General features: G+C 38.8%; 1 protein-coding gene across 2 annotated transcripts in view; it reads left to right on the forward strand.

Annotated features, from left to right (window-relative positions):
- The window catches only part of LOC108750080 (growth factor receptor-bound protein 14-like), a 324408-nt gene that overhangs the window by 110827 nt on the left and 198031 nt on the right, over positions 1-15550 (forward strand). For both annotated transcript variants that reach the window (XM_018489315.1, XM_018489324.1), the window contains exons 3-7: positions 513-679; positions 1412-1568; positions 2802-2932; positions 4351-4431; positions 4534-4665. In XM_018489315.1, coding sequence (XP_018344817.1) covers positions 513-679; positions 1412-1568; positions 2802-2932; positions 4351-4431; positions 4534-4665 — 668 coding nt within the window. The remainder of the gene's footprint in view (positions 1-512; positions 680-1411; positions 1569-2801; positions 2933-4350; positions 4432-4533; positions 4666-15550) is intronic.

Raw genomic sequence — 15550 nt, forward strand, 5'->3', positions numbered from 1 at the left:
GCAACGGCTCGCAGATAAAACGCGACTCACGCACTACGCACAACGTGTCTTCAATGTCGCAGCACATGTGTAGTCACTTATCTACCTTATATCCCTGCGCCTCGATATTCCAACGTACAGTTATTGCTATTCGAAAAATTCGCCCGAGAACTGCTGCGATTTCACAGCACGACGTTACATTTTGTCCTTTAATGTTTGAACACTACTTTTTTTTTTTTTCCTTTGTGTCTCTTGAAACGAGAGGGGGCCACGTTCACTCATCGATAATGTAGTGGCTCCATCCCGACTATGTAGAATCCTGTGAAGCCCAAGTTGTAAAATAGATCTTTAGTACAGCGGGCTCGCTCTTACGCCTCTTTGCTAGTATATTTATATAGTAGATTTAGCGTTTTTATAAGCGGATTGACATTCTTTGCGATTTTTTAAGTCGTGTAGCCCTTTTCCCTTTTATTTGTTAATCACGACACGCTATACTACCAATCTCTCTCTAGTATCTCCTTGGGCCCTTACAGATTGGCTCCCGAAGATGTGCTCCTGCATCGACGGCAGCTCAACGCTGCCGAGTAACCGAGCCGCAAGCTATGAGCGGCTTGGTTCCAATCTCACGATCTTCGAACTCAACAGCACGATGCGAAGGAGTCGAAGAAGTGACCAGGATTTGATCGACAGTGAAAGACAGGTATGTCTTTCTTTTCTTATCTTGCGCTTTAAATATTGCGCTGCCTGTCTTATTATTATTTCTTGGTTAAACGTTACTCGTTTACTACACAATGACACAGCTAAAAAAATGAAGTTTTCCAGAAAATAAGTTGAAATATTTTAAATTACTAAAATTTTCTAATATTAATTTCGAAATGTAATTTTGATGTGATAACTGATTATAGAGAGGAATAAAAGTATGTATTTTAAAGTATTTTTTTTTTCACTTTTTTCTTTATGTTTCCGTTGTTTACAAATAATTAAAAAATGATAATTTTATGTCGTTGTTATAACAAATATGTGATGTGTAGTCAGAAAAATCGAGGAAATGAGTGTAAAGTAATGAATTTTTATATTGTGTTTAATTTATGTAAGTGGAATCTACGTATTATGTTGAAAAATAAATACAAGTATATATAGTATTCATAAATATGATGAAATAATTAAAGTACAATACAAATTTTTCTCATATCTTTATCAAACAAAAATTTATCATTGATTTATTCATTTATGTAAATTTATTTAATTACAAAACAAAATATATATAAATTTAAATAAAACAAAATATTTATAATTTATTTACGATGCAATAGATAAATTAAAAGAGGTTTATAAGAGAGAAAGACTGCGGATTAATTTAATTTGATTAATTAATTGTATCCAATTCAATTCAATTGTTTATTTAATGTCTTTCCAATGTTTATTTAATTAGGAAGAATTGCGGTTTTATAACAACGATCACTCTTTTACGACCGTGGTCGTGGAGAAGAATCTACGAACGATCGACCTGTGCGAGTTGCTCAAAGTCAAGAGGAACACAATCGGCGCAGCCTGGTCGATAATCGAAACGTGGCCGAAACTGGGAATTGGTATGTAATAATATAAACATAATGAAAAATAATATCGTAATGTGTGATATTTCTGTCGCGATTATTTCAAATGCCTATGTATTCTCTCAGAAATGTAGCTAACGATCAATCAATAAGTATATTCTATACTTTGTGCTCACGTGCGAATAGCAATGTGTCATCGACCATACTTCTAAAGTCTACGATTGTAACGATTACTCGCTATAGAATGTTATTCGTGGAATCATTAGTTTTTCATTAACTTTTTTTTTTTAGAGAAATATGAATATTCTGTACATTTTGATTATAGTATATATATGTATATATGTATAATTTTATATTTATATTATTGGAATGCATGCGCAATTCATACAAATGTGATGAACGTATACCCAAACATAATGGATGGAATTTACAGAATTAAACGTTTAATTCGATATCCGAATTATTATCCCGTTTATTGATAACGTAGATGGAGACAAATATGCTTGAATAGGGAAATGTGGAGAATCAGCAACGGGTATTTTCGTATTTTCGTGATTATTGCGTGTGGTACACTCGAAAGCTATTCAAGAACTCGATAACAAATAATTTATTTACAAAAATATCAGCGCGCTCGTAAAAGCCAGATAATTCGTTAAAAGTTCGAGGCATACCAAGCCGAGGAGAAGCTTCAAGATGAGTCAATGAGCCTTTAACACAATGAGAAAACTTCAGTAGTCTAAATTTTCTCTACGACATTGATTCGAAACGAGATCGGAAATAACGTGTACATGGTGAGGGGTAAAGGGAGAAGGGAGGAAAGGGGTTGGAGAGGCCGTAAAGACGGCACAGAGCTCTATAATGCAACCGAGAATCAATAGCGAGCGAAACCTCCAGGAGCTTGGTGCAGGTCAGAGACGCGACTCGCGGCTGTGTCTCCGTACGGAATGTTTGTTTAGAGATCCGGGCAAAATGTCAGGCTATTCTAGTCTGTGTTTTCCATGGAATCATTTTACCAATTAATTGCATAACAAGATCTGCACGTAACTATAAGCTCTTTTTACCAGAAACATTAAACTGTGTTTATTATTATTTATGACATAACAGATATGAAAAATATTCCCTATTTTCTTAAAACAGATACCCGAGGATTTGATATCGAGGAGCATTCAAATACTATTCGATATCATTTTAAAAAGTCGCTGTGAATATATGACTGTATTGATATTAGCAACATATTTGTCACAAATAGGATGAATTATTCTGTTGCAGAGCGTACTTTAGAAGACCACGAAGATATTCTTGCTGTTCATAGAGAATTGGAAATGTTCGCTTCCCAATACGAAAGGAGGTTCTATTTTAGTCAAGACTTCCTGAAATATGAAGTGTTCATCAAGCCTGTGGTAAGTAAAAAAAAATAGATATTTTATTTTGCAGAAAAAAGCTTTTTTTTTTAATTATACATTTCTGAAGAGCACGCGTTTCCAGAAAATAATCAAATTTTTGCGTTCTTTATTATTATCGCATCGAAAAGTAAATTCTATTCAATTTAAACGCGTTACCTTACCGACTGACTGAGTTTACCAATTAAGCTACAGTTGCAGCTGCGTTGAAATAACTACGAAGTACTGCCGACTCTAGATAAAATTCCTCGATTTTACCGACCAACTTTTGACTAATATTTGATTCAAACTTGTATGTTTATTTGTCATATTAATGTTTTACATTTTCTAACTACTCTATTCCATAAATATATATGTAACATTTGTTCGTATCGACATTGTATTTTTGCGAAACTGTAGTTTGTGAGTCTGAAATGTCGGTAATATTAGAAATCTACAGTTATCTTGAATCTCAGTTGATAGTCAAGATATTAAATGTTAACTCGGTCGATATTTTAATACTTTGTCGGTATCTCTGTGAATATTGTCGGTATGAGTATTCCGCGAGTTCCTCTAGCAGATCTCTGGTTTACCGACGAATCGTGCGGTTATATTCCAGAAAAGTTTTGAAGAGATTGTTAGATGGCACGAGAAACGTTTTTCCGATTGTGACGATGGAGTATGGGGTCTCAAGGATTCGGTAGTATTGATTGGAACATTCGTGTCCTGGGATTTTACAGGATTGAGTATGCAGCTCCATTTTAAACTCAATGCATCGAGATTGTGTAGGCAGAAAATTTCAATAAGTAAATAACACTTTATTTTTACATTTCGCAGCTATCATTTTACTGGGTCTTGTTAGTTAGAAAATGTTAATTTTTATGATATGTAAAGAGATAGCGATTTATTAGTGAAGCTTCGAAGTTATTAAGACATCATAATTAATATATTTGAACTGATATCAATTAGCAGTTTTGAAATTCAATCAGTTTGGGTTCATAAATCTTGTAGTTTTGCCGATGATTGGCCAATTAAGAAATAACGAGCGTAGAAACTTGGGAAATTGAACGTTGCAATCGACACTCTTTGGGGAAATCTCGAGACTTTTTCTTTTTCTTGTAACGAGAGGGAGATACTCTTTGCGCATGTGAATGTACACACGAGTGTTTGTGTTTCCATCCATTGAATTCTTTAAAAAGATTCTTTAGGTAATGCGTATGTGTTTATAAAATTTGATTTTTGAGATACTTGCGGGACGAGATATATTTATATTTTCTCTTTCCCAAAGTATTTTAGATTCGCCTCTGCATCACTATTTTCTCTGAGAATTCATTCTCGTCAATTTTAAAAACGATTTGAAATTTAGTTCTCTTAATGTCCGTTTTCAAATGTAAAAGATAACAGTATATATCGAGACATCTCTCCAATTTTTTTTGCAGCAATTTTTTCCTCCGGACATGATTACGTTTCCCAGCGGAGAAGAGAGGGGCACATTTACCGAAGCCGAGAGTGCGTTAAGGGTGAGTACGCGTGTAATTTCCTGCCAATGCGATCATCACGAATATAAACCGTGCTGGGTGAAAAACGGCGGCAAATATACGTTGCTCACGCTCATGTTGCAGAATTACTTGTTACGGGAGGACAGCGAGTGCCCGTACGTATTCAGCATGGTGTGGATGCGAAATGCGAGTTCGAACAATTGGAAGAAGATGTACATGCTGCTTCAAGGCCGGAAACTCTACACGACAAAGAAGGTAAGTCCTTTTGTCTCGCAAGAAAACCGCGGATTGTATTCTCGGGTTATTTTTATTTCGTATTTAATTCATCGTGTGCGGTTTTAAACGCGTATGTACGTATTGACAGGCCTTTGGCCGAGGCTGTACGGTTCTCTACTTATTTTTACAGCTTCGAATATGAATCATAAGCTTTAAATGTTTCGCAGCGAAAGAATTACTCAGCGTTGTTAGCCACTCAATTGAAACGCGCGCATTATCTACTATTTTGTGGCTACGGGCTGACGTCTTAGAATACGGGAAGACATTACATAAAGAAATACTGCTTCTCAATGTTAATAAGCGAACACATATTCAGCTTACGTTGATTAATACGTTAACATAAAGTGATGGTGAGTTTCTCTTCTTTCCTATGCTCGATTATCTTTGTGCGATCGCAGTAGAAAATGCAATCGTCTCGTGACGGAGATCGGGTTCTTACTGACTCATCGTCGGTGAAACGTTCTTTTAAAGACCAAGTAAGCGATTCCTAGACGATAAACGATCGTCAGGCTCTACGTGCATCAGCGCGCGTAGTTCTCGCAGGTGTTAACACTTTTCTCAAGGACTTTGCGGTGCCGTCCGTTACGGATGAGTCACGACACATCGCTGGCAATTTATTTGTAAGTCATTAAGCGACATTAACATGTAACAGCTGGGACGCTTTCTTAGCCAAAAGTATGACACGAGAAACGCGCCACAATCTTCTTTTTTTTACGAGCGAAGTAAAGAGGACAGCTTTATTAATAAAAATTGCTTGCATAAATACAACATAAAATTTCAGTAGCAAGTTTTCGTGGTAGTTTTAATGTTGTTGATGTTTATTCCATTCAATTTTATTCGCGATGCAATGCAATAATGTGTTTAAAAGAAACCCGGAATCAGCCGACGGGGACAACGTTATTCTTGCTTCGTTCGCGAAATTGTCTTACGATGTATCGGTTTGATGATAATGTTGATCCGACTCAGCTATCAAGTCAATTCATTTGCATAATTAATGCCACGCGATATACGAGGGTAACGCCTTCGTGGGTTATTCGATAACCGATACGTAAGGTAGTCATTTTCGAGATAAAAATAGCTGCTAGTTAACCTAAGTAGACCATGATTCTGAATTCAGCCTATAGGCGTTGTGGGGTTGTTTTAAAATTAATTTAATTCGATTATCGATTTTGCGCGTACAACCGGTACAGCTCGCTGTTAAAACTGACGCGTCGAATGGTCGTTTGGCGAACACGCTTCCGAATTGCGCGTCATTAATCGCCCAGCAGTAAAGCCAGAATCATATCGGCGGGCGGGCGAGCGATTATCCGAAATATCGCGCGGATCCTATAGAAAAAAAACTCCATTTGTCACGCATGCGTAAAATGTCGAGTGAGTTATGACCGCGATCGCTTTACGGCTGGCGATACATCTAGTTAAATAACGATAGCGCGACGAATAATTACAGACGCACTCGTGTACATAGTCCGCGCGACCGCTCGTGAAATATTATCACTGAATATTCTATCGTTATTTGCGTACATCAGTGCTTCGGTTTACACATTTATTAACGTATATATAAGCGATGCACGCGCTATTCAATAAATGCACTTAATGTGGTTTCCGTTACACAGTCACATTTAGTGCAAATCAATATGTATTACCGGTAAAGAACGCGACTGTACTGAGAGAAAACTCTAGGTTTTTTGTGACTAGGTGTTTGTAAATACGTGATGCGATAATTATGGTTACTACTACCATATATTGTTACTAATATAATATAATTATACATAGTTTTATAAAAAATATAATTGGCATAAAAAATGATTGTAAATATTGTTATTATTACCATAACAATTGTTGCAATCATAATTTATACAATTTATAGCCGTTTTTAGGCCAACCATATTAAATATAGTTGGTCCAAAAATTGTTATAAATTATGGCTAAATTATAGCAATTTGAATCATTTTTATATGATAATAGATAATATTATATACCTTTTTACATCAACTATACATATTTTTTATAGAACTATAAATACAATTATATTATTACTAACGTTATAGCAGTAATAACCATAATTATGGTATGTAATTATAGTATCATAAACGTCTCTCTCAACGTAATCTATTTTACATAGCTTTTTTAATTTTTTTATTATAACATAGAGTTACCTAAAAAGAAATGGCGAATTTTAATGGCCGATATTGTATGGTTGCAATTATTGAGAAGATTATTAAGAATCCTTTCGCGAGGTATACGCGGGAATACGCCTTCTTTTCCCTTTTGTCACGCCAAGAACCGGCTTAAAACGCAAGTTGATTGGCTTCGCGTCCGCCGTTGATGTAAGAACATGATTTAATTATTTGAAGCATCGTCGCTTTCGGCGATACTGGTATCAGTGGCTAATATCTCGACGAAAGCGTTGTTCCGTAAAAAGCCACGACTCACTTCATTGTTACCCGCTTCGCTTCGACACCTCGGGACAAGTCCACAAGCACATCATTATTACAACATGCGATACAATCTCTTAGTAGAGAGAGAGAGAGAGAGAGAGAAAAAAAAGATGAGCCTTATGTAACAACAGGGACTCGACGAATTGTGGTACACTGTGATGAGACCGCTCGCGTATCGCAACTCGCAAGCTTATCGATCCTCGATTACGGCAACCATTACATACAACGACACGCCCCGCGAATTTCGCAGCTTTCCGCAAATCGGATTTTTCTCGTAGATACGGTTTCCCGTCGTGTGTTTCGCGACGTTCTCTTCTTTTTAGACTGACGTTTCGATATCGCTTTATTTCCTTGGTGATCTTTTTCTTTCCGTGAAGTCTAGGATCGATATTCATAGTCCGCTCTCATTTCGAGATCGTCTTAAGGTAATGTCTTAAGATGCTAATGCGGCCTTCTGATTGATTCGTGAAATCTTAAAACTCCATTTAAGACAGTCTTGAATATAAGAATCGTCTATGAATACCAGCCTAGGAGGCTTCTAGTAGGAGCTTATTTCTGAGAATGAATTTAGAAGTTGAAATTTTCTGAGTTATTCGACGGACTCAGCTTGTCCGAAAATGAAGGTTAATTGCTCTTGAAAAGTTTCTCAACTATATCTTTTCCCAGTGGCCTCCCGATTATCGCTACTCGTCTCTGTCTTCGTCATTATTACGCGCACTTGATGGATTCTGTTTTTGCATAAATTTTATATTAATTTTTTTCACCGTCGTTCTTTTCATATTAATGCCCGTTTTCATCAATGTGAATTAACTCTAATCTTGATTCAATTTATTTTTTATTTTTCGTGTTTGTTTCTATTAATGTAGTTTAATTTTAATTTCCGTTCAACTAATTCTTCACTTTTTTTTTTTAAATTCTAAGAATTAGAAAAAAATGAAGAGTAAATTGAACCAAGATTAAAATTAATCTACATTGGTAGGAACAGTCATTAGTATCTACTTACTTCTTAAATTCAACCGAGATTAATTAGAATTAGTAAAAATGAACATAAATTAGGTTCAGGCCAAGCAAGAGAACGTGGACAAACACGAATGAACAACTTGCTTCAATGAGCGCGAACAGTGCAATTCATTCGTGTTTGTTCACACTCGTTTGCTTGATTTGAATCCGGTTTTCAAAGAGGAGGTTCACAATACGAACGATAGCCATTCGCACATGCGGAAGGAATATTAAGAGAAAAGTATTTGCAACTATAATTGCATGGTAAAATAATCGTGGTTAGGTACTCTATTTCTATACTACTCTATTTTTATTACTAGTTATTACTACTACTTAGTGTTAGCAATGATAATTATATTTATAGTTGTACTAAAAAATATATAGCCGGCATCGAAAATGACTGTAAATTATAGTTAAATTATGATAATTGCAACCATTTTTTTTCTCTCAGTGTATCGGGCATTGTATGGATATTTGCAGGCACTCAATTACAATCGCAAATTACACTGCACGCACACGGAATTCCATTGTTCTTGGAATAATTGTCTTATTCGTTACTTCTAACTTAACGTGTAGAATCAACTGGCAGGAGCACGATGCGAAACAGTGTTGAATTAATTAAAAACGAGTAAAATATGGAAGAATTTTTCTGTAAGAATTTTCTTCGTTTTTCTGTATATCTTTATGTAACTGTTTAAAAAAAAAAAAAAGATTTAATCTTGAAATAAAAAGAAAGGACGAAGTAAGAAGAGTGCACTTCGTATAAGGTGTATATAGCTTCTTGTAGACGCGTGAAGGATGTTAAACGTTAGGAAACGAACGAGAAAAGGGACTTCAGGGTGAGGTAATAAAGAAGAACGCGACAATTGTGAGAGTAAAGAGCCGGGAGTACGAGAGTAGGTACCAATGCTAAATAATACGGCTTTGGCGGGAGGGGGGGGGGGTGCCGTGAATAATCCTTACTAACCTTAGCATTCGCACCGCTATTTCGGTCCTCCCGGCTCGAATAATTTATGAACTTGTACCGCAACGCGCCAGCCGACGGCCTTATCTCGAGCTGGTTGAAACTCTCTCCCGGACACGGTATATATCCGCTTCCTCTTAATTTCTAGCTCGCGCGCTCCGTTCCTCGGGGAGATGTCATTGAGGGACCTTACCGAGGCTTTAACGTTAGGGGCATCTTTTACGACGGTCGTTCGGTACGCGGCGGACAAGCCTTGTTTATTGTTCTTCGCGGACGGCAACGTATCAATGGGAGTGCCGCATGTAATATGCAGATTCAATATACGTTGATGCACTTTGGGGGCTTTGAATAAACCAACGTGTTCGCATCGTGTTTTTATCGCGCATATCATTTTCAGAGATATCGATTTATCTTCCATTCATTTTATACTCATCAGATCATCAGTATTCCATTATAGATGCATAGAATTACAGTGGTTATGCCAAATGTAATTTCGAAATAAAATAATTTTTCTGACGTTTTACTTTATCTAAGTACGTCGATAAACGATAAACATCAGATTTCAGCAGAAGTCAGCAGAAGATGACCGTGAATCATCATATTACGTGGTTACATCTGTTACGTCTATGAATTGTATAAATTGCTTGTATTGAATAGGAGCTGACGTTTATGTCCGACTTATTGAAAGTCGCGCCGATGTCCGTTTTTATTGCGAGATAACTTTTGCAACCCCGATGCGCTCATCCTCCGGCATTACCCCCGCAGAGCCTGATCTCGCCCCCGCCAACCCCCTTTTTCATTTCCTCCCTCGCAACAGCGGGCGTGGTCCCGTTATCGCGGAAATGTACCCGCGACGGCAGGATAATTCTCCATCCGCTACGTACGATCAATTTTATCGGCAAAAAACTTCCAAGCGAGGAGGAGATCCGAGAGGAGAAAAATTGCTCGCTTTTCTCTTAGAAATATAAATACTCTTTTGCCTGGGCTATCGGTGGAGCTAAACGAGTTCCGTTACTTAACATATTTGCCGTGCAACCGTCTCGAAGAAGTGTTTCGCGCACGAATCGACAAACGAAGAAAAGTAAAATTGCCAGCGAGGGGTTGGGAGAACGGGATCGTATTTTACGACCGCGACGGTCCACTCTTCCAATTTGTCTTTACTTTCCTCTGTAAATTTATCGTAAGTACGGTAATTGCATTAACACGTGATCCGCAGTGATCCGTTAAGTTTCGAAGGAATTGGCCAATCGTAGAAATCTCTAGAAAAATATCGCGAGCGCCGTGTCAGTTTTTCCAATATCAGGAATTAGCAGGAGTGTTAGTTTAGCGAAATATTTGATAAAAAGACTGCTGTCGAGGAAAGAGAAAGGAAGAGAGAGAGAGAGAGAGAGAGAGAGAGAGAGAGAGAGAGAGAGAGAGAGAGAGATAAAAGGTTGGGAAAAACTGACGCCAGTGTCTTCACCAATGTAGATATTAATTTTAATCTCGATTTAACTTGCTCTTAATTTTTTCTGGCTCTAAAAATTAGAAAAAGACGCAGAGTAAATTGAACCAAGATTAAAGATAATCTATACATTGCTGGAGACGGGTGTAAAGCTGTATTAGTTTTGAGCGCTGTAAGCTTCATTCTCCCTTCCTTCTGCATGTAATGAACAATAAAGATAGAACGAAGCTTACAGCGCGTGAGAGCACAAAGTGAGTGCAGCTTAAAGCTAAGGCTCTCCTGAATTTAATTTATTTCCGAATTGATCTTTTTGCATTACGATACACACACATCTGCATTACAATGCAGACACATGTTCTGCTATTTGCCACGATCTTTTTTGAGATCTCGTGATACGATACCCGCGCTAGACAATGAGATTATGTAATGGGATAGCTAATCCTCGGGACATTCTCCCGCCACTCGTCAACCCGATCAACGTCACAGAGCCTCGACGCTGTCAATCTCGATTTACACGTAATACCATCCGTGCGCGAACGCGCACCGGGAACGGGCCGATGGATAATTTCGATCAGCCGATAGTGGTACGGTCGCAGGAAGCGAATTCGATTCAAGGTAATCACTGGTTGCGATATGTATAGTCGTAATTAGTTACGTAATAGTCTAGATTTCACGGTGATACACTTACATGCATGTCTTCTAATGCGAGTTTCTGCTGAGCAGAAGCAAGAGCGGTGGCCGCTTTCATTGCCGCGACGTTAACGATCACAATTGTTCTTGGCCGGCATTACTTACGCGTTACTTACACTTTGCCAAGAAAGATGATCACCGCTCGCGTTACTCTGCGTTTACTCTGCGTCCTCCCCTTTCCGCCCTGTTTCTGTGCGGTCATAAAGAACGCATTTCGCAAGACATAAATTATGGCGTGCGATATTAGCGTTAATGTGCCCGTCGCACAAAGCACGGCGTTGCGTTTTTAGTGTTAGATACGGACGTCGTTATCTTCATTATCGCCGATTTTCCCGACTCGTTTGTCTCTATTCTCATTACGCGGAATATATATATTTTTCTTCCATTACGTGTGTATCTCAGAAACGAGGAGCGAGTTCCGAACTTGTATGAATATGTAGATTTATTTTTAAACTCTTAGTTCTTTTAAATACACTTTATTCATTAACAGTGGAAGTAAATGTTTCTTGCTCACTCAAAAAAAAAAAAAAAAAAACCAAGCGCATAAATTACTATGAAAATAAAAGAAACGATGAGAAACCAAATATTTTGTCAGTATTATAAAAGACGTAATTATTGAAAAGTCAAAATATTTCAGAATCTTATCTTTTACACAGGGAACGTAATACTACTCTAAAAAATAGAAACGATCAATAATGATCGGTTCGGTATTTGTGTTTAGATTATAATTTGTGTTTTTTAAATGCTTTTTATTTTTGGGCGCTGTGTTACCAGGCTTTATACACTCGATTGCACCATAATAAACGCGCCGTGGTTGGGTGGTGTAAATGTAATTCGATATAACGGTTTGTACAAGTAAATTATCTGCGATAGCCGGGGGTATACATTGTGCAGTGCACATCGGCCGTACGAAGAGATAGTTGGTGTACTTTGTCTCTAGTCACGCGCCGTATAAGATCAGTGTCCTGTCACGGAACCCGGAGACCTCCATTGTTCTGTTTATCGTCTCATTCGATTTCTAGGGCCCCACCCCGGACCGTAACTTTGGGCCACGCTTTTGGTCCATTCACGAAGTTTTCCGCAGCTTCCGTCGTAATCGAAGTTTCGGGCGTAAGCGAGGACGGGGTGGGGTATCTTGTATCTCACGGGGAACGTTAACGGAGTAGATACGGCGCCGTTACGAAAGATAACGACGGCTGATTTACATAGAAGGGCTGGAACTCCGGTCGTTAGCTGCTAGACGCGCTAGCGATCGCTCTGCATTTATTATCGACTCTCGGCGACGACGACGACGACGACGACGACGACGACGACGACGACGACGTCGCGATGTCGCGGTTGCCTCGCGCGAAAGGAGCTTTTTACGTAGAACCGCCCCGCTTGCGAGAGTCGGAAGACGATTCTCCAGAGTGGAAAGCTGAGGGCGGAGAGACGTCGACGGTGATGGGAAAAAAGAGTTGACTGACGGTTTTCCGGCGGCAAACAACCGTGACTGATGATCCGTGAGCAAAGCGCGATACGCGGCCGCGTTCCCGCGTAAAGGTTCCCGTTCTCGCAAAAAGAACGATCCGATAATTAGACGCTTCTGCATCGAGAATTGGATTCTTTTCGCGAGAGCCGAGCGAGCCGATCGCTGATTCGAATCACTGATGGTCCATTCTTTTCCTGTTTTCCCGTTTCCGTTTTTTCTCTTTCATCGCTTAAAAGCTTAACCCTCCGTTAGCAATATAGGATCTTCAAAAGCACCATCAATATTTGAATTGTGAATTCTAAGAGGTTAATTTAGGTAAATCTGTAAAAAATATGTCAAGTACAATCATCTATGATGACTTCTATCCATCTATGATGGTAAAAATTTGTTAAAATTTTAACAAGTACATCAGAATTTTTTCTGATTTCTATGTAATTCGAAGTAATAAAAAATTTTGTTCTGTTTTCTCGCGCGCGGTGACTCATTGCTTATGGAAAAGTTCAAATTTCGTGTTGCTGGCGGAGGATGAAGATAACTAACTTTTGAGATTATATCTAGTTTCTGTTGGATACACATATTGTCCCATGTAATTTTATCTTAAAACGACAAGGTATCAAAACTTGACAAAATTTTTATTTAAATTTGTTGAAAAGAAATAATTAAGTTAATCAAATAATATTTTATCCAAATCGCGTACGCGCTATTTTCTATTACTTCAATCTTACTTACAGCTTCTATATTATCTATTTTTCCGTTCTCTTTTTTTTAAATCACAAATATTCCTTCACAATCATCTAGTCGTATTTAAAAGAGATACATTCACCCTCGCTATTCATTGCCATTGTCGGGCACCACGCAAGTGATTCTCACTCCAGCTTCACCCTTCCTCGCAATTAACGACGGAACCGTCCACCGACCGAAAAAGCTGGAAAGCTAGCGAAAGAGCTCTCGTTGTTGAAGCGCGGAGTGAGGTGGTCCATCCCATCGGCGACCTGGCCGTGGCTCCTCTTCCGGAAGAGCGAGCCGCTTGATGGATTACATCGACTAACGGCCATCGTCTGGAAGCGTTAGATTAGCCGCGGCAACGAGGGCGGACCTTCCGTTGCCGGTAACCAAGACCGATCATCTCTCTTTCTCTCTCTTTCTCTCTTCCTACCTCTAACCGATGAATGGAAATCGAGGTGGATACTCCGTGTCAGTAAACTGGTTCTTCCTCGCCGCGCTCAATCATGAGCTCGCTTGTTCTCGCGAGGCGAAGGCACTTAACGAGGCTTGCCTCAAACGAGAGTGTCAGAGATAGAAAAAGGGAAGCCTCTCGGCATCATCTCTTCACCGAGGAAATCGTACGTGGGCACAAAACGAAATCAAACTATATTAATAAGCGTAACTCTTTGTGTGTCGAAGTAGAATGAAAAACTGTGATATTTATAATGTATCGTAAAACGTTTACGTTTCTCTTTGGGACTGTCTTGTATTTATTATATCCTGGTCTTCCTTGTTTTAGAGCATTTCAAGGAAAATAAATATATTACGGATAGCAATAGATAGAATAAATAGCTGCTTTTAACTATCGTTAAGATTCTTCAATATGATTAAATCTTGCCTTTCATTTCTCACAGAATTTAAATGTGTAAACTAATATTAAAGAATCTTACAACAGTTGCAAAATTGCTCTTTCCGTTGAAGCAATTTAATGTAGACGCAAAATGAACGACAGCTACCAGTATGCATAAATAGAGTAGCGTTTTTTTTTTTAAATACCTCAATTTAGTAAAATCAATTTTTTTTTTTATAGGTCGTCCTGTATAGCCTTTATAGATAGGGATACGATACTGCGTATATCTTGAAATTTAATTTAATTTGTTGTTTTCTTTTGTTTTTTAACGAGCTTTCCCTGATGCGAATCTCATTTATCTTATGATACTCGGCAGCAACGAAATATTCCAGTGAGACAGGTTGGGTAAATCGTTACGCGCTATGCACCAGATCGCGCAACAGACGACGGTGTTGGCGCACGTGAAAAATGAGCCCCGCAGCGCACTGAGAGCCGGAGAAGTGTCATCGTCGCCGATGTTTTATCGCATGGTTCACCGTATTATAGAGAGTAAATTCCGTTGCAGCTTGCATGTGCGCGCGTACTCACATCTGTAGTAGAGGAGCGGGTTAAATTCCTTGTGAAATACGATAAGCTTGCGCACCGGTTTATTTTCCGAGCGGACGAAGCGAGGAGCCTCTGGCTCGCGCGAGCTCGCCCGCGGATCTCGCCGGCGTAAAGAAGGCCATATCACGTACATGGGATAGCCGTAAATACGCGGAGACATCCCCGTGCGAGCGAGATTTCTTCGAGAGAAATTCAAAATTGATCTTTCACTTAATGAAAATGCCCGCCCGCTGCACTGGTGATAACCAGTTATAAACATGCTCGTAACTTTTTGGAAATTATTCGCGAAATGACACGACGTCGTTAGAATCGAAATTTTGGATAATGACTGACGAATGTGTATTTATGTACTTTTTGCTGTTGCGCCTCCACCGCTATTATCATCATTCTTTCTTCTCTCGAGCAGAAACGAAAAGGTTTAACCGCTGGCTTAACAACTAACACAGGTATAGTTAAGCGTGCACTTAAAGTCGTTTCTCTCCCCTAAACTCGCCTTTAATGGCGCTCTTTTTCTCGTAATGCCTTCCTGAGACGACCCTTCGTGCACTATTAGTCCCTGAGAAGTCCGGCTCTCTTTCTTCACTGGAGGGCAAAAGGGCAGAAAGAGAGAGAGAGAGAGAGAGAGAGAGAGAGAGAGAGAGAGAGAGAAGCGTACTGCAAAGAGCTGTAACCTACTTCCATTTTCTTTGTCGCACAG

The sequence above is a fragment of the Trachymyrmex septentrionalis genome, unplaced genomic scaffold (genome assembly GCF_001594115.1).
Source record: "Trachymyrmex septentrionalis isolate Tsep2-gDNA-1 unplaced genomic scaffold, Tsep1.0 scaffold11, whole genome shotgun sequence".
NCBI lineage: Eukaryota > Metazoa > Arthropoda > Insecta > Hymenoptera > Formicidae > Trachymyrmex > Trachymyrmex septentrionalis.